At 48.2% G+C, this 23,497-nt stretch overlaps 3 protein-coding genes across 8 annotated transcripts in view; 2 read left to right on the forward strand and 1 right to left on the reverse strand.

Moving 5' to 3' along the window:
• The window catches only part of ppp2r5d (protein phosphatase 2, regulatory subunit B', delta), a 207,381-nt gene extending 196,416 nt beyond the window's left edge, over positions 1–10,965 (forward strand). Inside the window, exon 18 of one of the 2 annotated variants that reach the window (XM_069887946.1) lies at positions 10,134–10,965. The gene's annotated coding sequence lies outside the window, so the exon portion shown is untranslated. Of the gene's footprint in view, positions 1–5,673; positions 7,627–10,133 lie in introns of those variants that run through there. The other variant, XM_069887945.1, reaches the window with a different exon arrangement.
• Positions 7,509–14,478, reverse strand: mea1 (male-enhanced antigen 1). The gene is made up of 3 exons (XM_069887957.1): positions 14,151–14,478; positions 12,194–12,293; positions 7,509–8,282 (listed from the first exon to the last, which is right to left on the reverse strand). The coding sequence occupies exons 1-3, from the start codon at positions 14,427–14,429 to the stop codon at positions 8,128–8,130; spliced, it is 534 nt and encodes a 177-aa protein (XP_069744058.1). The 5' UTR covers positions 14,430–14,478; the 3' UTR covers positions 7,509–8,127.
• Positions 14,479–14,498: 20 nt separating this feature from the next.
• The window catches only part of degs1 (delta(4)-desaturase, sphingolipid 1), a 79,760-nt gene continuing 70,761 nt past the window's right edge, over positions 14,499–23,497 (forward strand). Inside the window, exons 1-3 of one of the 5 annotated variants that reach the window (XM_069887950.1) lie at positions 14,499–14,937; positions 20,225–20,334; positions 20,647–20,785. In XM_069887950.1, coding sequence (XP_069744051.1) covers positions 14,680–14,937; positions 20,225–20,334; positions 20,647–20,785 — 507 coding nt within the window. In that variant the 5' untranslated portion in view covers positions 14,499–14,679. The remainder of the gene's footprint in view (positions 14,938–20,224; positions 20,335–20,646; positions 20,786–23,497) is intronic. The other 4 variants (XM_069887951.1, XM_069887952.1, XM_069887953.1 and 1 more) reach the window with 4 other exon arrangements.

The raw sequence follows: 23,497 nt of genomic DNA on the forward strand, positions 1-23,497 counted from the left end.
ATATCTGCCAACTCAGCGTAAAAGGACTTACAGTTTGCCGGTAGGTCATGCACTCCCCCACCCCACTCCCCAACCAGAGGAGTGGCTAGTCTTCACTTGTCGAAGTGAGTTTCTTAACTCTCTGGTGTTGGATCCATTCCTGTCCTTTGTGGCTTTCCCTGCAGTGTGATTTAACCCTCTGTGTGCCATCATCAGCTTTGTAACATTCAATGAATGGTGGATCTATGAATTTCACGTCTAAGTAGCTCGTGCGAGACTACAGCGTCCTTCCTGTAGCACTGTACTGTCAACACCAGGCTAACCCCTAACAAACAGCTCTTCGAAATGTGCAGATTGTGCCATGAGGTTGAAGGTCCAGATTCCACCAAGTCAGCCAGCCCTCATGCACCGTGTTCCCAACTAACAACGCAAAAGCCATTTTGCTGTTATCAGTTTTGTCATTAAGTATTAAGTAAGAAAGACCATTTCAATAAGTAACTAAATTAACTCCAGCGGAGAATGGAAAGGTGCAGTCTGTGCACTCCCAGCTGCTCAGGCCTTGAACATACAGGTACCATGCAGATTGAGAAGGGAGGTTGACCTCAGGAGCCAGGTCCATAGGGTCAGACACACGCTGCTAATAAGGAAGGTGTTTCCAGAGCGCAATGCTACTTTATCCAGTATGTCTCAGCTGCGGAAACGGGGACATGTGGATGAGTTTGACGTGGTTGTGACCAAAGAGGATGTGGTGCCTCTTTCCCAGTGCAGTTTGTATCCAGGTCCCTTGCCCAGGGATGGAAATCCATGATCCATCTCCCTTAGCAGTTCAGCTGTAGTCCCTGAGTACAGAATCCCACGGTTCCACAGGAACCATTCCTCCAAGTTTTTTCCACAACAAATACCAATTGTACACTTTTCCTATCCATCTCGAGGTTTTCTGTAACCTGGATGAGCCTCTAGTACAGGCAGAGATAGTTTTACATTAACCAAAGCAGACCTTAGCTGTGTTTTTCTCCATTATTCAAAATGTACTGACTAAAGTGCTGCCTGACATCTAGGAGCAATCTCCAATTTAGCCCCAATATCCCACTAAAGACTTGGCACTGCTTTGAAGCTTGAGTTACAGTTGTTCCAGGCTGAGATGGACTGGAGTGGGAATTTGAGGCTGGTGTTTCTCGCGTTGAGATGGACTGGAGTGGGAATTTGAGGTTGGTATTTCTTGCTTTGAGATGGACTGGAGTGGGAATTTGAGGTTGGTATTTCTTGCTTTGAGATGGACTGGAGTGGGAATTTGAGGCTGATGTTTCTCACGTTGAGATGGACTGGAGTGGGAATTTGAGGCTGATGTTTCTTGCGTTGAGATGGACTGGAGTGGGAATTTGAGGTTGGTATTTCTTGCGTTGAGATGGACTGGAGTGGGAATTTGAGGCTGGTGTTTCTCGCGTTGAGATGGACTGGAGTGGGAATTTGAGGCTGGTGTTTCTTGCGTTGAGATGGACTGGAGTGGGAATTTGAGGTTGGTATTTCTTGCGTTGAGATGGACTGGAGTGGGAATTTGAGGCTGGTGTTTCTCGCGTTGAGATGGACTGGAGTGGGAATTTGAGGCTGGTGTTTCTCGCGTTGAGATGGACTGGAGTGGGAATTTGAGGTTGGTATTTCTTGCGTTGAGATGGACTGGAGTGGGAATTTGAGGCTGGTGTTTCTTGCTTTGAGATGGACTGGAGTGGGAATTTGAGGCTGGTGTTTCTTGCTTTGAGATGGACTGGAGTGGGAATTTGAGGCTGGTGTTTCTCGCGTTGAGATGGACTGAAGTGGGAAGGCAGATTTGGTGCCGCACAAGCTGCATCATCAATTAGATGTGATGTTATATTGACCCAAGGCAAGGGGTGGGGGGGGTTGGGGGGGTACCCAGAGTTCAGCGTCTTGGTCTACTTACTGCTGTGAGCTTCACTGCCTCCAGGAGATTAGCAGGTTCTTCAATCACATCCTCTGAACATTGAGACATGTTCATGCTGAAAAATTGATCCCCAGGATTGCAGATGCCAAATTAGGAGTGGACAGATGATCAGTGAGGCCGTGTGTGCACAGTGCAGGAGAGTTTATTCCTCCATTTGTACACCGGAGGTGGGCATTACTGGCAAGACCAGCATTTATTGTCCAACCTCAGCTCCAAAGTGGGTGTGATTACAGGAAGATGAAGTGGCAAAGAGTCTGGTAAATGTATCCAGACACTGGCTGACATATGGGCATGCAGGTGTAAATACAGGCAGGTACTGTCCAGTGGAATATCACGTGAGTGTACAGGTGACTAGATCTGCACAGTGTGTGAACAGGTGAGTGAACAAGCAGAGAGAGTTATCGTAAAAGGCCTGGAAGTAAAAACAGATGGTTGGGAATGAGAGGAAGGTAGGGCATGGATGCTTCATTGAATCAAAGTGGGATGGGTGGGGGGGGGTTTGCTGAATATAGGAAGATCTCCGGTAAACCTTGTACAAGTCTTAACACACAACTTTGTCTTTGATATAATGGAGTTTCAAGGCAAAGAAGGCTTTGAGGAAACAAAGGTAGGTTAGTGAACAACCCTGGTTCCCTGGCCCAGTCCAATTGGTTTGACTGATATGGGAACCAGCCACAGTGAGGCCACAAAATGGGTGGTGAGTTGGGACTGAGGGAGAGTTCCTGACACCAGGGGAGAGGGATAGGACTGGGGAAGAGTTCCTGACCTCGGGGGAGAGTTCCTGACACCAGGAGAGAGGGATGGGTCTGGGGGAGAGTTCCTGACCCCAGGGAAGAGGGACAGGACTAGGGGAGAGTTCTTGACCTCAGTGAAGAGGCAGGACTGGGAGAGAGTTCCTGACGTCAGAGGAGGTACGGGACTGGGGGAGAGTTCCTGATCTCGGGTGAGAGTTCCTGACACCAGGGGAGAGGGACGAGACTGGAGGAGAGTTCCTGACACCAGGGGAGAGGGACGGGACTGGGGGAGAGTTCCTGACCCTGGGGAAGGGGGATGGAACTGGGGGAGAGTTCCTGACCCCGGGGAAGGGGGATGGAACTGGGGGAGAGTTCCTGACCCCGGGGAAGGGGGATGGAACTGGGGGAGAGTTCCTGACCCCGGGGAAGGGGGATGGAACTGGGGGAGAGTTCCTGACCCCGGGGAAGAGGGATGGGACTGGGTGAGAGTTCCTGACCCCAGGGAAATGGACAGGACTGACGGGGGGGGGGGGGTCCTGACCCCGGGGGAAGGGACGGGACGGGACTTGGGGGGGGGGGGGGAGTTCCTGACCTCAGGAAAGGGACGGGACTGGAGGAGAGTTCCTGACCCCGGGGAAGAGAGACGACTGGGGGAGAGTTTCTGACCCCAGGGAGCGTTCACCCAGTCAAATAGTCCAAATTTGGCCTCACCAATGTCTTACACATTACCATTACATCCCAGCTGCTATACTGAATAGAACCATATAACACTACAGCACAGAAAACAGGCCATTCAGCCCTTCCAGTCTATGCCAAAACATCATTCCGCTAGTCCCACTGACCTGCAGCATTCCATAACTCTCCAAATCTCTCCTGTCCAATTTATTCTTAAAACTTAGAGTGTGCCTGCAAATATCTTGATTTATGAAGGCCAAGATGCCAAAATCTCTCATTTCAACCCAATTCACCTCTGATGCCACTTTCAGGGAATTATGTAACTTATTTCCAGATCCTTCTGTTCTACCCCACTCCTAGTGCCCGACCATTTACCGTGTAAGTCCTTTCTTGGGTTTTCTTTCCAAAATGCAACACCTCCCACTTGTCTGCATTAAACACCATCGCCCATTTTTCAGCCCATTTTTCCAACTGGTCTCCAATCTTAGTATCATCTGCAAACTTGCTGATCCAATTCACCACATTATCATCCAGATCACTGATATAGACAACAAACGACAATGCTCCCAGAACTGATCCCTGAGGCACCACTAGTCACAGGCCTCCAGTCTGAGAAGCAGCCATTCACCACTACTCTCTGGCTTCTCCTGTCCAGCCATTATCAAATCCAATTCATTACTTCACCATAAATATCAGCATCTAAACCTTCCTGTTGTCAAAGGCCTTACTAAAGTCCATAAAGTTTCCCTCCCTGAGGAGAGGGATGGGACTGAGGTAGAGCTCCCAATGCTGGGGGTGTAGGACCAGATTGGAGGGAAATTCCTGACCCCAGGGAGAGGAGTGTGGGTGAGGGGAGTTCCTGATCCAGGGAAGAGGGACAGGACTGGGGCAGAGTTGCTAACCCTAGGGAGAGTGACGGGACTGGGAGAAAGGGACAGGACTGGGTAGTTCCTGATCCCGGGAAGAACGGGACTGGAGTAGAGCTCCTGACACTGGGGGTGCAGGACCGTACCCTGGGGCGAGGGATCAGACGGTGGGGGAAGGGGAGGGTTCCTGACCCTGGAAGAGAGGGATGGGTCTGGGGCAGAGTTCCTGACCCTGGTGGAGAGGGATTGGACTGGGGAAGAGTTCCCAATCCTGGGGGGAGCAGGTCCAAACATCGAACAGCATAGGAATAGGCTCTTTGATCCACCACATCTATTCCAACCATGATACCAATTTATCAATTCCATCTGCCTGCACGTAGTCTGTATCCCTCTGTTTCCTGCCTGTTCATGTCTGTCTAAATGCCTCTTAAAGTGTGTTCCAGGCACGTCATAGACCTACTGAGGTTCTCCAGCAATTTTGTGTATTATTCTTCAAACACAGCATCTGTAGTTCCCCACTACCCATCCTGCATTATTTGACATTTCAACCTGAGAAAAAGACGATCCATAGTGTAGACCGTCCTTTTCTCACCGTGGATGCTGTCTGTTCCACTGAATCCTTCCACATTCTGAGTTTGCTCAACATCCTGGTGAAACTCTTCAGCACCCTCTCCAAAACCTCCACATCCTCCCTGGCCAGTCGCGGCAAAAGTGTCATACACCTTTTCCAGCCTATCTACTTGTGTTGCCACTTTCAGGGAGTTTTGGACGTACCCTTGACATTGGTGCTCCTAGAGTCATGCATTAACTGTACACTTTCCTCTTGCATTTGACCTCCTCAAGTGCAATGTCTCAATTTGTTGATACTGAACTCCACAAGCCTTTTTTCTGTTACATTCTTGGACAACTTTCTTCATTATCCAGAACTCCACCATTGATCATGTCTCCAGCAAAGTTGGTCATCAGACCACCTTCATTTTCACCAGATTATGAATTTATATCACAACCATCACCACAAATCTCCAGGGGGAATGACCCTCCACCTGACAAGACTTGGGAGAGGTCTCAGGATGTTTGTCAGTGGCCCACGCAGGGTCTGTGTCTCACTGTCATGGCAGTTCAGTGTTGAATTTAGGATAGAAATTGAACAAGAAATGTATTTTAATTGGACTTTAAAGACCTTTTTTAATTACCTTGTCCTGCAGTGACTTCTCTACTTGCACTGAGCACTTCCAGCTCTTTTGTTTCACTGACCAGAATCAGGTATGAGCTGCTCCCCAGTTTGAGTCGTCACAGAGGGATCAGGCCACTGGCCAGTCTCACCCCCCCCCCCCCCCCCCACAGTACAATGCTTGGCCTGCTTGCACTCTTTTGGGAATCTCCAGTACATAAAGTGTCAGCAAGTTCTCCTAACTAGACTTGTTCAATGTTGCTTCAATCAAATGTTTTTTTTATAAAACAGGGTTGGAAAACAAATCCTCTCTTCTCAACCAGACCTTCCCAGCCGCAACCTGTATACAGATCTCCTGCCTTGATATGGCCGTTGCTTATTTCTTAATCATTCCAAAATTGGATGCATGTCACCTGGGAGAGTGCAGACTATCTTGGGATGTTCTGCCCATAGTGGTACTACAGTTGGTGCAGGTCCAGCACTGTCCTTCACTTCAGGACTTGAAGTATCAACATCCCCAGTATCTGGTGTGAAATTTGGTGCTGCCTTGTTAACAGACAAGGTCACCTCATTTCACTTTGGATCATGGCAGTGACTCCTTGATCAGTATGGAGAAAGTTGACTTCAGACTTCTGTGGTTAACAAGATAGATTCTGAACCTATCTGCCCCAGCCCTGCTATACCAAGTTCAGAGAGGTGACCACGCCTTACCCAAACCACACTGTTTCAAGACTCTGCATCATGAGTTTGTCTAATTATGGGGTCCATTCTGTGGCCAACACCTTGTGTGGATGTGTGAAGGATTTCCTTTCACCATTTCAAATCGAGCATGCTGCCTTCTTAAGCTCCTGTTTGATGTGAAAAATATTTGTTTTGTTTCCACACTATTTATTTGTTTCTGTGCAGCATTACAATTGGCTGTTTCTTTGGAATTTCATCAAACGTGATCTTTCTGCCACTTTGACCAATTTATTTTGTAAATTCTGAGCAACCATTTTGACCAGTGCAGTTGAGACATTGCGTGGGTTATAGTGTGGGAACAGTCCTCCCAGGAATACCAGTTACAGCACAGAACTGCTGGTCTTAACAACAATTCCTGAAGTGAAAAGTAACTTCATCGCACTAACAGTGAAGTTCTTTCCCCATTTATGATAAAATTGGAGAACGCTGGAAGTTCTCAGCAGGTCAGAGAGCAGCTGAGGGAAGAGTGACTTTGTTTTCACTGATGCTGCCAGAGCTGCTGTTTCCAGCATTTTCTGTTAGTTCTGTACATTCCTAATGTCCATTTCTACAGCGTTGGCGAATGCCAGTGATGTATGTGCCTGCTTCCTCCACTGAGTCGGTGGATGTCATTGCTGAGGGGAACACAAGAGTGAGGACCTGAAGTCATCATGGAGGGTATTCAGTATAACCAGCAGGTTGGTACTCAAAAGAACTAAAAAAATATCACCCAGAGCAGTCTCAACTTGTTCAGGCTCATTGGCATGTTCCATCGAAGCAGCCAGCGATTTCTCAGTGCGTGGCTGCAACCAATGATAAATTTGATGGCCCTTCCCAGGCCCAGGGCTGGGTTGAGAGTAAGGCACCAGGTTAGTGGAGGACAGACCTTTCATTCATGTGGGCAGGAACAGGTAGAGCCACGAATGCTGTTCCACTGAGTACCCCCAGTGTCAGGACTGGCACTGAGATCATAGCCTCGGCTACAACACTTGCAAGAGTTAATATTTGGTGCCATTCTTTCTCAAATGGACCAGGAAAAAGACTACCAGTAATAAAATCAATCATTTAGACCTGATGCAGCGAGCGTTATCACATGAAAAACCCTCAACGACCTTCAACTGTTGAAAAAGTACTGATGTAAGCAAGTGTCGGAGGTACAAGTTGGTTTATTAGTTGCCTGGAGTATTATCTTGACCAAGAAAACTGCACTGGGGATGGTGCTGGGTGGGGTTGGAATGGCCCATTGCATGAAGGGAGACACTTGGCTGAACCGAAATCAATCACAGTGAACACTTCATGGGTAAATGCAGGGAGCTAACTGTAAATACATTTTGTGTAAACCCACTGGGGTGCTACTGAAGTGAAACGTCTCTAACTTTCTCACTGACATTTTAAGCTGCTTACAGTTAATTTGTACATATGTTGTACTTTATTTTAGGTAGAGCATTACATAGTATCGAAATGTCATTTTGTACAGATGTTCATCTATGTACAGAAGAAAAAATAAACTGGGTCTCTAAAGGAGCAGATTGGTGGCTGGTCCTTCACCATGAAATTGGCATTATTGGGAGGACAGGCGAGACCCTTGACAGAAACCCTCCACCGTGTTCTTGCTGCTCACTGGCACACCTTGCTCAAAAATGAAGTAGATTGTGATCCATCTGCTATTGTAAGCCTGGGGTGGGGAGAGAGAGTGAAAGCAGACTTCCTTCATAATAGTATCAACAGGTTGATGAGCTTGGATTCCGTTGCCTTGGTGGATTTTGGTCTGAACCACAATCAATTTCTGTACCCAACCTCTCCAGAAGCAGATGCAGACTTCCAGCATCATAAAGCCAGAAAACCCTTGCATTCAGCCAATGCCAGGTGTGGGAAACATTGTGGACACAAGGGCTCCCCTCCCAGCCCACATCCTCAGCTGGATGCTTCATGGACAGAGAACCAACTGGCACAGAACGGTCCCTTTCCCCTAAAAGTTATTGCCATGAATCCGCACGGGTGGAAAGGGGAACACAATGGAGGAGGTCACTCCTTGGCCGCTACCGCTGAGTGCCTACTTTCTATTGTTTGTCGGACAACAGATTGCCACTGCTCGTCGGAGATTTCTTGGGCCCAAGCTGGTACACCACGGCTGGGAAACTTGATGGCAGCCATTGTCCTCTTCACCAGCTCCACATGTTCTAGAGAACAAAACAGATTATAGACTGGAGGAAATGACATCAGCTTCTGGTTCAGTGAGCCCTGAACACCCCGTCTAGTGACTGAATGACTTGTCAAAGCTGACCCGCTGAACCTCCATCCTTCCTAAGTCAATGCTAAATTTCCATCTAGACCAAAATAGGATGACTTGGCCAAGATACATTGAGAAAATAGTTTAAAAAGCAAGTATTTACAGCATCCCAAAATTCTCAAGGTTGTCCCTTACATTGGACCATCCTACTGTGGTTGGAAGGATTAGATGTCAATGATGAGAGAGGTGGTTGCAAGGGGTAGCTGAGGCATTGGGCATCACAAATGGAAGTGGGAAGATTGCAGGCAGTACAGTAAGAAGCATAACAACAATTTACAGCACGGAAACAGGCCATTAGGCCCTTCTAGTCCGCACCGAACCAAACACCCCTCTCTAGTCCCACCTCCCTGCACAATGCCCATAACCCTCCATCTTCTTCTCATCCATAGACCTGTCCAACCTTTTCTTAAATAATACAATTGACTCCGCTGCCACTATTTCTCCCGGAAGCACATTCCACACGGCTACCACTCTCTGAGTAAAGAAGTTCCCCCTCATGTTACCTCTAAACCTCTGCCCCTTAATTCTTAACTCATGTCCTCTTGTTTTAATCTTTCCTCCTCTTAACGGAAATAGTCTATCCACATCCACTCTGTCTATCCCTTTCATAATCTTAAATACTTCTATCAAATCCCCTCTCAACCTTCTACACTCCAAAGATTAAAGACCTAATCTGTCCAATCTCTCCCTATACTCTAGATGCTTAAACCCAGGTAACATTCTGGTAAACCTTCTCTGCACTCTCTCCACTCTGTTTATATCCTTCCTATAATTAGGCGACCAGAACTGCACACAGAACTCCAAATTAGGCCACACCAACATCTTATACAGTCTCAACATCACCTCCCAACTCCTATATTCCATGCAATGATTGATAAAGGCCAGCATACTAAAAGCCTTCTTCACCACCCTATTCACGTGAGTTTCTACCTTCAGGGAACGATGTACCGTTACTCCTAAATCTTTCTGCTCTTCTGTATTTGAGATAGGAAATGTTTGGTGGAACAAGTATCCCTTTGCTTCCTTGAAGTGACTCGTCCTTTACCCACACACCCTTCATCTCCACTCGCTTGTACCAAGTCAAGGCTTCAGGAACTCATGGACCTGTGGTCTTGCTGTCTCTCTGGGATGGAGAACAGTTGTTTTTCTTATTCCAAACAACCATGAATATTAGTGCTGTCTCCTGTGCTCTCACACAAACGCTTCATCTTTTCTGTTGCCAAATTCTATGCTGTTCACACTTCCACATGATTCTTGACAAGTGTCATGACAAGACCAATATTCATGACGAGCCTTGCCGTTATCTTGACTGCACTTCTCATTCTGCCAGTTGTAGGAATCCATTCCAATCTCCCTGTTTCTCCAGAAACACTACTGTTTGACTTGCTTTTTCTCTTAACCATGAATTCCCCTCCACCTGAAGCAAGAGGAATCTGGCCAGAGCTGTTACAATTTATTAAGCTTTGTTCTCACTGATCTCTCCCTGTAACTCCACACTCTGTCCTGTGTTACTAAACTTTTCCACTGTATCCTCAGCACACAGAATAAACTTGAACCTTTCCAGTCTGTATCAGAATTCACCAGTTCTGAAGAATGATCAAAAACGCAAAGTTAATTCTGTTCCTCTGACAGTAGATGTTGTGATGTCTCACTGGATATTTCAGATTTACATCATCTGTGTTTTTATCCCAGTTCCAGCATTTTATTTTTTCCTTTCTCTTCTCATTCTTCTTCTGCTTAGATTTCCCTCCGACAGACCAACTGCAGTTAATGATTGTTCACCACCCTCTCAGCACATCACCAGTTTCATCAGTTTCATCCTGGTCACGGGAGTGAAGGGCAACCAGCATTTCAGGCCTCGGCATTGAGTGCAAGCAAAAACAGGCAGATGCCTGAATAAAAGGTGGAGGGGGCAGGGGAGGAGCACTGGCCAACAGAGATGAGGTCAGTGTTAGATATAGCTGGTAGCATAGAAGAGAAAGCTGAGAAGTGATGGGGGAGTGTCGGAGAAGAGATGGAAAATCTCATGAAACGGTGCAAGTAACACCTGAGACTGAGACTCAGCGTGGACAAAACGAAGGAGATGATTGTGGGCTTCAGGAGGACCAGGAACAATCACCCTCCAGTGGAGAGCATCAAGTTCCTTGGAGTTCACTAAACTAGTGACCTACTGTGTTCACTCAGCATCTCATTTGTCAGGAAGGCACAACAGTGCCTGCACTTCCTGAGAATTGGGCAAGGCTACTGGCCACCATCACATCAACCTTCTACAGGGGTACGGTGGACAATCCACAGGACTATGAGTAACACAGATCACCGTAGTCTCCTTTCCCTCTTTCCCCCCCCCCCCCCAATTGATAAGATCTGAAGAGGACACGCAAAATCATTGAGGACTCCTTTCAACCTGCCATGGCATCTTTCAGCTGCTCCTGTCAGGGAAGAGATCCAGGAGGATCAGAGCCAGCACCACCAGGCTGAGGAAAAGCTTTTTCCCCACAGGCAGTGAGAATGCTGAACAACCAAAGGAACTGCTCACACTAACCCTCCGAGACCCTCATTTATACAAAATAAAATATTACATTGATAAAATACTAAGTGCTGCATATGTATTGTTTGTCTGTAGGTGTGTTATGTCTGTCTTTCTGCACCGAGGACCAGAGAACGCTGTTTCATCAGGTTGATCTTGTACAATCAGATGACTATAAACTTGATGTGTCAGGGATAGCTGTGATAGGAGAAGGGGGAGGGGAGCTGGAGGTAAAGATACAGAGGGATATAGAAAGAGACTCAGGGAAAGGAAGATTGGGGTTGCGACATCTTGCTGCTGTCTGGTTGGAGGCTGCCAAGATAGAATACAAGGTGCTGTCCCTCAAACATGTTTCATTCGATCAGACATCCATCCCCTGCCTTCTCTGCACATTGAATGTTTGAGCTCCAACATGTGTGTAGCTGGGAGCTGCATGAATGTTGATGTTATTCAATGCTGGCAGATGTCCTCTCTATTACCTTGAAGGGTGTACAGTTGGGTGGTTCAGTTTCCCAGAGGACAAATGAATATCAACCTAATCAGTCTGTCAACTATCATTTAGGTTCTCTTGCTCCTGCATCATTCACAAGCTTCAGTCCCTGCTCCTGCTCTCACTAACTATGGTCCTACAACAGTAATGTGAAAGGAGGCCATTCAGCCCTTACTCACCCACCTGTCTCAACATGAACATTTCAACTACTACCACTTTCTCACCCTCTCCCCACAAATCTTTCCAGTTATGTGACCAACTCCCTCAAGCATAGCCTTCGAGCTTTCACCATTCACTAAGAAAAACTAATTTTGCTGACGTTTCTTTACCGAAGACATTCAACTATATCCAATTGGTTCAAGAGCCCTCCAGAGCGATGTTTTTCTCTTGATGTCAAATATCTGCCAGATCTCCCGGTAATCGCCGTTTGTTTTCAAAAATGCCTCCTGCTTCACCATTTGCTTCCCTTTCCCAGAAAAAGAATTCCTGGAAATCATCTCTACAAAATCTCTTCTTTTGGTGCCAGAATGTTCCTGCACTGTTGCCTACAGGCCAAAATACTGCACTTTTTCCTCCCTTGCTCGAGCTGCCCTGCCACTTATTATCAAGCCCCAGAAAGAACACCTCTGGGTGACATTGCCACTGATTCATTATGCCCCTTCAATTTTTACTACCTCCCCTCCCTTCATACTCACTCTTCCTCTGTCCAGCATCTCCAACCCAAAAACTGATTATTTCAGGGACGATCCTTCCCCCAATTGCCTCATCACATCTTTCCACTTACCTGGGTCCATGGGAATAGATTGCTGGCTGCCATGTTCTGGAACCACCTCCTCCTCCTCCTCGCTGTCGACTGGTGCCTCAGGCAAGTAAAGACGCAATTCCTGCAAAGACCATGGACAAAATCAACCATTTCCCACAACAGAATGGGCACCTTTACCCAGGAAGCTTGGTTCAGCATCCCACTGCAGCACTGATGCTCCAGTGTGTCCAGCCTACCCATTTCTAGATCAACATGATTCACTTCATCTATTCCCAGTGCAGTCAGTTCCACAGTCTCATCGAATCTCATGTGGATTTCCTGATATCCATCCAACACTGACCGGTCGTGGTTATATCTTTCCCCAAGTGGATATCCACACTATCAGAACCTTTCCTCATTTTAAGGATTCCACTCCTGTGCTGAAAGTCAGTCTCATACGCTGCTAAACCAAGGTCACCCATAAACTGGAGAAGCAACACCAAATATTCCAGCTGATCACTGTCTAACTGGATGGCTTTATCCTTGACCCCTCCGGTTTCTGCTGGCCCACTCCCCATTCTCCCTCTTTCCCCCTCACCTCTATCTTCCTTCCTCCAGTCCCTCCCTTCCATGCAGAGACTTCTCCCCTCTCCTCATCACTGCTCAGCTTTTTACTCTGACCACCTGTGTCCTGTGGGGCCTGGGATTCTCCCTGACCCTTTTATTCAGATGCCCATAACCTTGTATCTTAACTCCACGAACAAACTGAGTTTCTGCAACATTTTTGTGACCACTGTTATGAGCCCAAAAGACCCCAAAACCCAGCAGCAATAGATATTCACCATGACAAATACTTAAACAAAAGTTTTTTAATTTAAACATTAAAACATAAACTTTAACATCTCTATTAACTTAAATTAACCCCCTTCTAATTCTAAGCACACATGTATATAATGTGTGCGTAAGTTCAGAAAAGTTCTTTGGTTCACGGTCCAATCTCACTTCTCATTCCTCCAAGTTCACTGGTTGCAGACAATTCTTATATTATGCACAGAATTTAACATTTATAAAGTTCACCAGGCTTTGGTGCTTGAGAGGTAAATGGTTACCACTCAGGAAGGTTCTTGTAGGGTTTGCAGAGAGAGAGATGTTCCAGGATTTCCACAACTGAGCACATCAATGACTCGCTGATGAAATTTGCCTCATCAGGGTTCTCCAGGTGATAATTTTTTTCTTCAGGCTATCACAGAGTTCCTTTCAGTTCCACTTATTCCAAGAGAAACATCAGACATAGCATTTCCAGCCATCTGTCGCTCTGGAACGTTGTGTTTCAGACACTGTTTCAGCTGTCTCTCTCTCTCTCGCCATCTGAGATTCCAACTGCCAACCACGTCCTCTCCCTCTCACTTGCAAAACCGCCCACCTTCTCCAGCAAACAATAGGAGTTACTCTTCTGGTCCCATCTGTTGTTTTAGGTAAACAAACTTCTCAGGAGTGGCCTTTCTGTACACTTTGCCTTGTAAAAAATGTTCAACATAGACGACCTGTCTCCAGTCGATTCACTTAATGTTAGTTCAATTAGCAGCTACTTGTGAAATGTGCATAGCATTCTCCATAGTTTCTGTAAAGTCACTGAATATGAATTCTTCAATATTTCCAAGAAGATTGTTTTAAAAGTGTGTGCATGCATGTAATCTACTCTAATTTTACCAATTATCTCCCAAATATTCCATCACACCGCAAGCACACGTCTGCAGGCTGCCCTGTTCAACTCTTAAGGGCATCTGCTTTCCTTCTCCAAGGAGCCACACAAGAGCAGCCCAACTGGTCCCCACCGGGGTCAGGGCCGAGGATCCGGGGCCGACTGGACGCTCCGCTACGTTCACCCCCAGTTCCCGTCCGCCCTGTCAACCGTCTCCCTATATTACAGCAGGTTCCAGGCTCTTCTGGCCGCCGCCTACCCCCACCCCGGCTCTGGCCTCCCGCAGTCCCGCTTCACCTGCAGCCGTTCCCCGATGTCCTGCTCCGGGGTCACGGGCTCGCCGAGGCCGGCCGCCGGCTCCTGGTTCAGGGGCAGGTAGTGGTAGCCGCCGCCGTCGGACGGTTCCAACTCGGGCCCGGGCGCCGGCTCCTCCTCGTCCTCGCTGCTCCACTGCGCTGCTCCTTGCCCGGGGCCCAGGCTCTGGCCCTCATCCTCGGCGTCGGGTAATACTCGCTCCGGGCTCATCCTAACGGCCGTCACTTCCATCCACAGGCCACAGGCCCGACGCGTCACCATCAACCAACACTTCCGGTCCCGCTCCCAGCGAGGAAAGCAAAGCGGTGCAAGCGCTGCTTCTGGCACCGCCCCCTGGCGGTGGAGATGAGGGGTGTTACTGACTTGGCTGCCCCCTAGTGGTAAGAATGAAGGGGTGTATCTGCGATGTCCGCTCCCTTGTGAGAATGAGGGGGTGTTACTGCCTTGGGTGCCCCCTGCTGGTGAGCATAAGGAGAATTTCTGCCATGCCCGCCCCCGCGGGGATATAACTATGGAGCGGGCGGTGAGACGTCAGTTCCTCCGGATCATGGCTGCGGAGCGAGCGGTGAAGACGTCAGTTCCGGCGGGACGGTGCGGGGATATGGCTGCGGAGCGAGCGGGAGGTGCGGGTACCGGGGGCGAGGCGGGCCCGGACCCCGGCGGCACGGAGCCGCTTCATCAGGATAACCCGCTGCTCAGCCTCCCCATCGTCGCCATCGACTCCGTCCTCGGGCTCATGGCTTACGATGAGATCAGCGGCCTGCGGCTGGTGAGGAGTCGGGGTTGGGGCGGGCGCGGGGTGAGGACCCTGGTTGGGGGGGGAGGGGGTGGGGTGAGGACCCTGGTTGGGGGGGGGAGGGGGTGGGGTGAGGACCCTGGTTGGGGGGGGGGAGGGGGTGGGGTGAGGACCCTGGTTGGGGGGGGGGAGGGGGTGGGGTGAGGACCCTGGTTGGGGGGGGGAGGGGGTGGGGTGAGGACCCTGGTTGGGGGGGGGGGAGGGGGTGGGGTGAGGACCCTGGTTGGGGGGGGGAGGGGGTGGGGTGAGGACCCTGGTTGGGGGGGGGGAGGGGGTGGGGTGAGGACCCTGGTTGGGGGGGGGAGGGGGTGGGGTGAGGACCCTGGTTGGGGGGGGAGGGGGTGGGGTGAGGACCCTGGTTGGGGGGGGGAGGGGGTGGGGTGAGGACCCTGGTTGGGCGGGGAGGTGGCGATGGGTGAGGAGAGGACCTAGGGCAGGGAAGGTCAGAGGTAAGAATTAAGGGGCAGAGGTTGAGAGGTAACATGAGGGGGAACTTCTTTACTCAGAGAGTGGTAGACGTGTGGAATGAGCTTCCGGGAGAAATAGTGGCGGCGGAGTCAATTGTATTATTTAAGAAAAGGTTGGACAGGTATATGGATGAGAAGAAGATGGAGGGTTATGGGCATTGTGCAGGGTGGTGGGACTAGAGAGGGGTGTTTGGTTTGGTGCGGAGTAGAAGGGCCTAATGGCCTGTTTCCGTGCTGTAATTATTATATTATGTTATTAAACACCCAAGGCAATGAGTGGGGGGGGGGGGTGGGGTGGGACCTGGGGTGATGATTAGGAACCTGGGGCAAGTGGGAGCCAGGGGAGTACCGGGGACTGGCCTGGGATGGAGGGTGTGAATGGTCAGGGCCGGGGGTGCAGGGGAACCAGGGTCGGACTGGGGCGAACCTGGTGTAAGGGATCAGGGATTGAGCCTGGCTGAGAGCAGGATCCAGGGTGGGATGGAGGAAGGGTTGGATTGGCCTGGGGGAAGGTGCCAAGCAGGGGTGTAATAATAAAACATGCAGAGTCCTCACCCGGAGTATTGTGGCAGTTTGGGCTCCTCGTTGAAGAAAGGATGTGCTGATGTTGGAGAGGGTACAGAGGAGGTCACTAGAATGATTTCATGAATGAAAAGGTTGTCATCACATGAAGACTATTGAAGGCTCTTGGCTAGTACTCGTTTGAATTTAAGAAAATGAGGGGGAATATCATTGAAATATTTTGAATGTTGAAAGGCCTGGGCAGAGTAGACATAGAAAGGTTGTTGTGAAGTGAAACATGAAACTCTGCAGATGCTCTGATTGTGGTAAAAACACAAAAATGTTGTCAGAAACGAGACCGGCTGAGTTCCTCCAGCATTATTTTTAGACATACAGCATGGCAACAGGCCATTTTGGCCCACAAGCCCAATTAACCTACACCGCCTCCCCCCCCCCCCCCCCCCCCCCCCAGTACGTTTTGAATGGTGAGGGGAAACCTGAGCCCCCAGGGAAAACCCACACAGAGATGGGGAGAATGTGCAAACTCCTTACAGACAGTGTAGGATTTGAACCCCAGTTCTGATTGCTGGTGCTGTAACAGCATGTGCTAACCATAGAACATTACAGCACAGAAACAGGCCCCTTCTAGTCTGTACCAAACCATTTGTTTTGCCTTGTCCCACTAACCTGCACCAAGTCCATAGCCCTACATACCTCTTCTCTGCACTCTTTCTACTTTATTGATATCCCTCCTGTAGTTCGGTGACCAAAACTTCACACAATACTCCAAATTTGGCCTCAGCAATGTCTTGTACATATTTCCATAATATCCCAGCTCCCACACTAAATACTTTGATTTATGAAGGCCAATATGACAAAAACTTTCTACGTCAACTGATCCAGATCCCTCACCAGCTTTGAAAACCTTCCTCACTGTCCACAACAGTGCCAATCTTAGTGTCATCTGCAGACTTACTGATCCAATTTACCTCATTATCATCTAGATCATTGATATAGATGAAACAACAATGGTCCCAGCATTGATCCCTGAGGCACCACTAGTCCCACACCTCCAGTCCACTCTGTGCAGAAAGGTTGTTTCCCATTGTGGGAGAGTCTAGGACAAGAAGGCACAACTTCAGGATGGAAGGGCATCCACTTAGAATAGAAGTGCATAGGGATTTCTTCAGCCAGAGGACGGTGAATCTGTGGAATTTGTTGCCACAGCAGTTATAGAGACCAAGTTGTTGAGTGTTTTTAAAGGAGAGATTGACAGGTTCTCGATGAATCTCTTGATATTCCTTGATATGTTCTTGATAGACTATGATGAGGAGCTCAAGCCCGAAACATTGGTTATATATCTTTATCTTTGGTATATAAAGTATGCTGTTGGCCTGCTGAATTTCTCCAGCATTGTTTTTATTTTGATAGGTTCAGGATTAATTAGGGCAACAAAGGTTATGGGGAGAAGGCCTTGCAGTGGGGTGAGTGGGAAAATAGATTAGCTCATGATTGAATGATGGGTCAGACTTGATGGACAGAATACCCTATGTCTGCTCCTTTGTCTCAAGGTTCAGTGGGAAGGGAGAGGTGGCCCAGCTGTCGGGAACCACCCCAGGGGAATCCAGATGCCCGGCGCCCTTAACAATAGAAAGGGAAGCAAAAGAATCCCTTCAGAGACACTGTCCGTAGATTCGCTGCCAGTGCTCCCATGGCCTCTGCAGCCCCACAGACTCCTGTTCAAACCATTGGCAACCTGAGCTCCAGATTTAAACCCCCTTCGGGAGCCCTTCTTGCCCTCAGCACCCTCTTGAATTCCAGTTCCAATACCTGGTTCCAAAGAGTCAGTCTCCAACTGCCCTGCTACCAATCTCAAAGCCAATCTCTCATCCAATTTACAATCTCATCCTGAATATTGAATAACTAAACCTTTTTGACCAAACTCCCATGCAATATTTTGACAAAGCCCTTACTAAAGTCCACGTAGACGACATCCACTACCTTTCCTTCATTAACTTTCCTGGAAACCTCAAAAAGCTCTTCCAATTGGTTAGGCGTGACCCACTATGCAGAAAGCCACGTTGACTATCCTAATCAGTCCCTGTTTATCCAAATACTTGTATATCTGCTTTCTTAGAATATCTTCCAATAACGTACCTACTACTGATTTTTAAACTTGTAAATTTTTTAAAAATTAGACATACTGCACGGTAAATAGGCCATTTCAGCCCACAAGCCCGTGCCATCCAATTACACCCGATCAACCTACAACCCGCGGTACGTTTCGAACCCTGGGGAAAACCCATGCAGACAAACTCCTCACCGTGCGGGATTTGAACCCCAGTTCCGATTGCCGGTGCTGGAACACCATTGTGCAAGCTGCAGGCTAACTGGCACGGCTCACTGGCCTATCATTTTTTTGAATATTTTTTGATTTTCCAAGACTCAAAAATTCAAAACAACAGCACAACCTTCTCAACAATGATGTTACATTATATTCAGGATGGCAGGATGTGACGAGTGGAGTGCCGCAGGAATCGGTATTGGGTCCTCAGTTGTTTGTAATTTATGTAAATGATTTGGATGAGGGGATTATTAATAACTTGAGCAAATTTGCAGATGACACGAAACTGGGTGGCGGTGTGGGGTGTGAGGAGGATGTCAGGAAAATGCAGAGGGACTTGGACAGGTTGGGGGAGTGGGCTGCTGAATGGAAGATGACGTTCAATGTGAGCAAATGTGAGGTTATCCATTTTGGGGGCAATAATAGGAAAGCTGAGTATTATTTAAATGGAGACAAGCTGGGGAGTGGGGAGGAGCAAATGGATCTGGGTGTACTTGTTCACCGGTCACTGAAGGCTAACATGCAGGTTCAGAAAGCTGTGAAAAAGGCAAATGGCATGTTGGCTTTCATAAAGAGGGGATTGGAGTATAGGAACAGAGATGCCCTTCTGCAGTTGTACAGGGCCCTGGTGAGACCCCACCTGGAGTATTGCGTCCAGTTCTGGTCTCCAATTTTGAGGAAGGACATACTAGCTATAGAGGGTGTGCAGCGCAGATTTACAAGGTTAGTTCCAGGGATGGCGGGGTTGACATATGCTGAAAGGCTAGAAAAACTGGACTTGTATCCGATGGAGTTTAGAAGGATGAGGGGGGACATGATTGAGGTATACAAAATCATCAGGGGGATAGACAAGGTGAAGTCGGATTACTTGTTCCCAATGATGGGGGAGACGAGGACTAGAGGGCATAGTTTAAGAATACAGGGTAGGCCCTTTAGGACGGAGATGAGAAAACATTTTTTTTCCCAGAGAAGTGTGAATCTGTGGAATGCTCTGCCACAGAGGGTGGTAGAGGCAGATTCGCTGATTATGTTTAAAAGAGAGTTAGATAAGACTCTAGTGGGCAAAGGAGTTCAGGGTTATGGGGATAAGGCTGGAAAGGGGTACTGATGGTAGTGATCAGCCATGATCTGTAAAATGGCGGTGCTGGGCCGAAGGGCCTACTCCAGCTCCTATTGTCTATTCAGAATCCATTTTCCCTCTCCCACCCTCCCCAGAAGGTTAAATTCTGGATCCTGTGGAAAATCCACCTTTGGAATTTTTTTTGCAATGTCCCCCAGGTCCTTCCAGAAGGATCTCACCTTTGTGCACAGGCAGGTTGAATGGATAAAGGTTCCAATCTCCACACACACTAAAAGCACATTTCCGAAACTCCAAGAGCCTTTCTTAAACAACGAATATTAACTATCAACCAAACCTCTGGCACATCACGTGTGGATAAGGATTTTTTTTAATACATTTTCCTAGGACGCTGCAATTTCTACACAAGCCTCCTTCAAGGTCCAAGGGAATATCATGTCAGGCCCTGAGGACTTAGCTACCTTTATTTGCCTCAACACCAACACATTCCTCCTCTGTAATCTGTATAGCGTCTCACTGCTGTTTTGCCTAGGCTGGGGATCAGGAAGGATGGTCTGGGAATCAGAAGCATGTTGGGTAGCCTGGGAGTTGGAGAAATTGGCAGGGGTGTGCTTGGGGTGGAATGGTTGGAGGTGAAGGGGGTGGATCAAGGATCGGAGGGGCAGGGCCCTGGGGGTGAAAGGGGTGGGCTGGGATCAGAGATGTGGGGAGGGATGGGCTTGGGATAGGAGGGGTAGGGAGGAGGTGGAGTACACCTGGGATTGGAGGGTTGAGCTGAGACAGTATCGGAGGGAAGTGTGGGATGGGAGGTGGACTGGGGATAGGAGGGGGACAAGCTGGTGCAACAACACTGATTCTGCCCTCACCCAGGTGTGCAAGCGGATGGATGCGATCTGCCAACGGCTGCTCAACCAGGGCTTCCTGAAGGTGGAGCGTTACCACAGCTTGTGTCAGAAGCAGGTCAAAGCCCAGCTGCCTCGGTGAGTGGGACCTGGCTGGGGGTGTCTCTGTTTTCCCCCCCCCCCCCCCCTGCAGGGTCCCTGTTGCCTTTCCCTTCCCCCCCCCCCCCCCAGTGGTGTCCCTGTCGCCACCCCTCTTTCCTCCCACGGGGTCCCTTGTACCTCTCTCCCCCTCCCCCCTTCCCCAGTGGGTCCCTTGCACCTCTCTCCCACCATAGAGCCCCTGTTCACTGCACGCCAGTGATAGACCAAAGGGTGGTTGGGAACCAGTCTTGGGGTGAGGACCTCGCACCAACCTGACCCATCCCCTACTCATCCAACCCCCCTCTGCAGGCGGGAGTCGGAGCGCCGGAACCACTCGCTGGCCCGTCATGCAGACATTCTAGCGGCTGTGGAGACCCGGCTCTCCCTGCTCAACATGACCTTCATGAAATATGTGGACACCAACCTGTGCTGCTTCATCCCTGGCAAGGTATGTGAGTGGGGGTGTGTGGAAAAGGAAGGAGGGTGGGAATGGAGGGGGGAAGGGAGGGATGGGGGTGGGGTTTGGGGGAAGGTAGGTGGGGTTTTGTAGGGGAGGGAATGTGTGGGGAGGGAGGTGTCGGGGTCAGGAGTGGATGTTGGTAGAGTGTGGTGAGGGAAGGGGTGAGAGGGGGAAGGCTCTGGGGATGGAAGATGGGGAAGGTGTTGGGAGGTGAGGGGGGTAGGGGAGGAGTGTGGGTGTGTGGAGGAACCTGTCTCTGTACCAGCTTGCATTGGGCCAGGTTGTCTGTATGTGGAGGGATCCGTCTCTGTACTGGCCTGCATTGGGCCAGGTTGTCCGTGTGTGGAGGGACCTGTCTCTGTCCTGGCCTGTGTTGGGCCTTGGTTGTTCATGTGTGGAAGGACCTGTCTCTGACCTGCCCTGTGATGGGCCTTGCTGTTCCTTCTCTTCTGTGTTGCCCACACCTGTGGTGTTGTGATCCTCTAGGTCATCGACGAAATTTACCGAGTCCTTCAACATGTCAATTCCACCCGGTCTCCTTATCTATTCAATCCACCCTAAGGACAGGATAAGCATCTGTCTTTGCTACCGCATTAACTTTTCTATAATCAGTGCAAAGTCTAACTGTCCCATCCGATTTAGATACCAGGACACAAGGTGAACTCTAATCTGAGGTAGAACATCTAATAATATTCTTTAACATGTATTCAATTTCTTGATCTACCAGTTTACACTTTACAACATTTATTCTATATGGATGTCAGCATCATGACAAGCTATTGAAGTTCTCTGAGGAACATCTGGAAACAAGTTCCTAAATTTTAAAATTAGCTGTTTCATTTGTTCCTTTTCCTGGGGTTGAAGATGAGCCAACATCATCCAAAATACTTGAATTAGTCAGATGAACTTGAACAATGTTTTGTTTGAAGTGACCCTCACAAGAGTCCGCTTGTATCGTCTCATGATTCATAAACTCCTCATTTTTATCTATAACTAATACCTCAGTTGAAGGCTGCTTCTTGCCAGCATCCAAGTTCTCAAAATAAGGTTTTAATATGTTGACATGGCAACTCTGTGTTTTATGTCTCTGATTAGGTGTTCTAACTGCATAGATGACTTCATTTACCTTGGACTCTATCTCATATGGGCCTAAAAAAATGCCCTCAGAGGATTAGAATTTATTGGGAAAAGAATTAACACTATCCCTGGTTTAAAAATTCTCACTCTAGCTTTTTTATCATTTAATCATTTTGAGCCGTTTTTAAATTCTCTAGCTATTTTACGGACATTCTGCAAACAATCTTTAAACTTTGGAACATAATCTAACAAATTCAACTGCACATCCTTATTAACCCATTGTTCCTTCAACAATATTATATGTCCTCTAACTTGATGTCCAAATACCAATTCAAAAGGGCTAAAGCCCTTGTACAAGCCTCTTACTACAAACAAAAGCAAATGTGACCCCTCATCCCAGTCCTCCTCATTCTCACAACAATATGGAATTTCTCCAAATCCCCTTGAGATTCTGGATGACATGTAGATGATGACATGGGTAGAACACAGGATTCTGTTGACACTGTGGTTAAGTGAAAAAACATACCAATGCTGAAGAAACTCAGCAGGTCAAACAGTGCCTTTATGTAGCAAAGGTGAAGATACATCACCAATGTTTTGGGCTGAGCCCTTCATCAAGGAGTGGGGGTACATGAGAGATATGTGAACAAGAGGAAGAAGGGGGATTAAAGTGGACCCGAAGGTTTTTCTTTTTTTTGCCTCCTTCTTCTCTATCCCTAGCACAACTTCATTTATTTTCTAACTTGAATATTCCATTACCGTTTTGGAAAGTTTTACCTGGTACAAATTTAACTTTGTGGGTTAAATCATATTCATCTGCTAATTTAGCAGACTCTTGCCAAGTTGCCACTCCCTTTTCATCTAAATATGTTTTTATGTCATTAAGAATGCACATTTTAATTTCCTCAACTAACATCAACTCTTAATCTGTTTAGTCACGAGGTGAGAGTAATGGGGGTACGCACTTTAAAACTTAGTATTTACTGGGGCTCTGGCTTAGTGCTTCGGGCGAGGAGCAGAAGTCGGAGGCATCCAGGAGAGGAGGAGCGAGGTGAGACTAATGGGAGTTGATTGGTAGAGGGCCAATAAAAGGAGGGTAAGGTAAAATAGTGGGAGATTTTAATTTTCCATATATAGATTGGGAAACCTATTCTGTGAAAGAGCTGGATGGATTGGAGTTTGTAAAATGTGTGCAGAATAGTTTTTTTGGAGCAATACATAGAGGTACCAACTAGAGAAGGGGCAGTTTTGGATCTACTGTTGGGGAATGAGATGGGTCAGGTGATAGAGGTATGTGTTGGGGAGCACTTTGGATCCAGTAATCAAAGTGCCATTAGCTTCAATGTAATTATGGAAACTGAGGACCTCCATCAGCCAGCTCCCCACCATGACTACCAGCCCGCCCCCCCCCCCCACATCTCCATCGGGCACACAAAACTCAAAACAGTCAACCAGTTTACCTATCTCGGCTGCACCATTTCATCGGATGCAAGGATCAACAACGAGATAGACAACAGACTTGCCAAGGCAAATAGCGCCTTTGGAAGACTACACAAAAGAGTCTGGAAAAACGACCAACTGAAAAACCTCACAAAGATTAGCGTATACAGAGCCGTTGTCATA

The sequence above is a fragment of the Narcine bancroftii genome, chromosome 6 (genome assembly GCF_036971445.1).
Source record: "Narcine bancroftii isolate sNarBan1 chromosome 6, sNarBan1.hap1, whole genome shotgun sequence".
Classification (NCBI taxonomy): Eukaryota; Metazoa; Chordata; class Chondrichthyes; order Torpediniformes; family Narcinidae; genus Narcine; species Narcine bancroftii.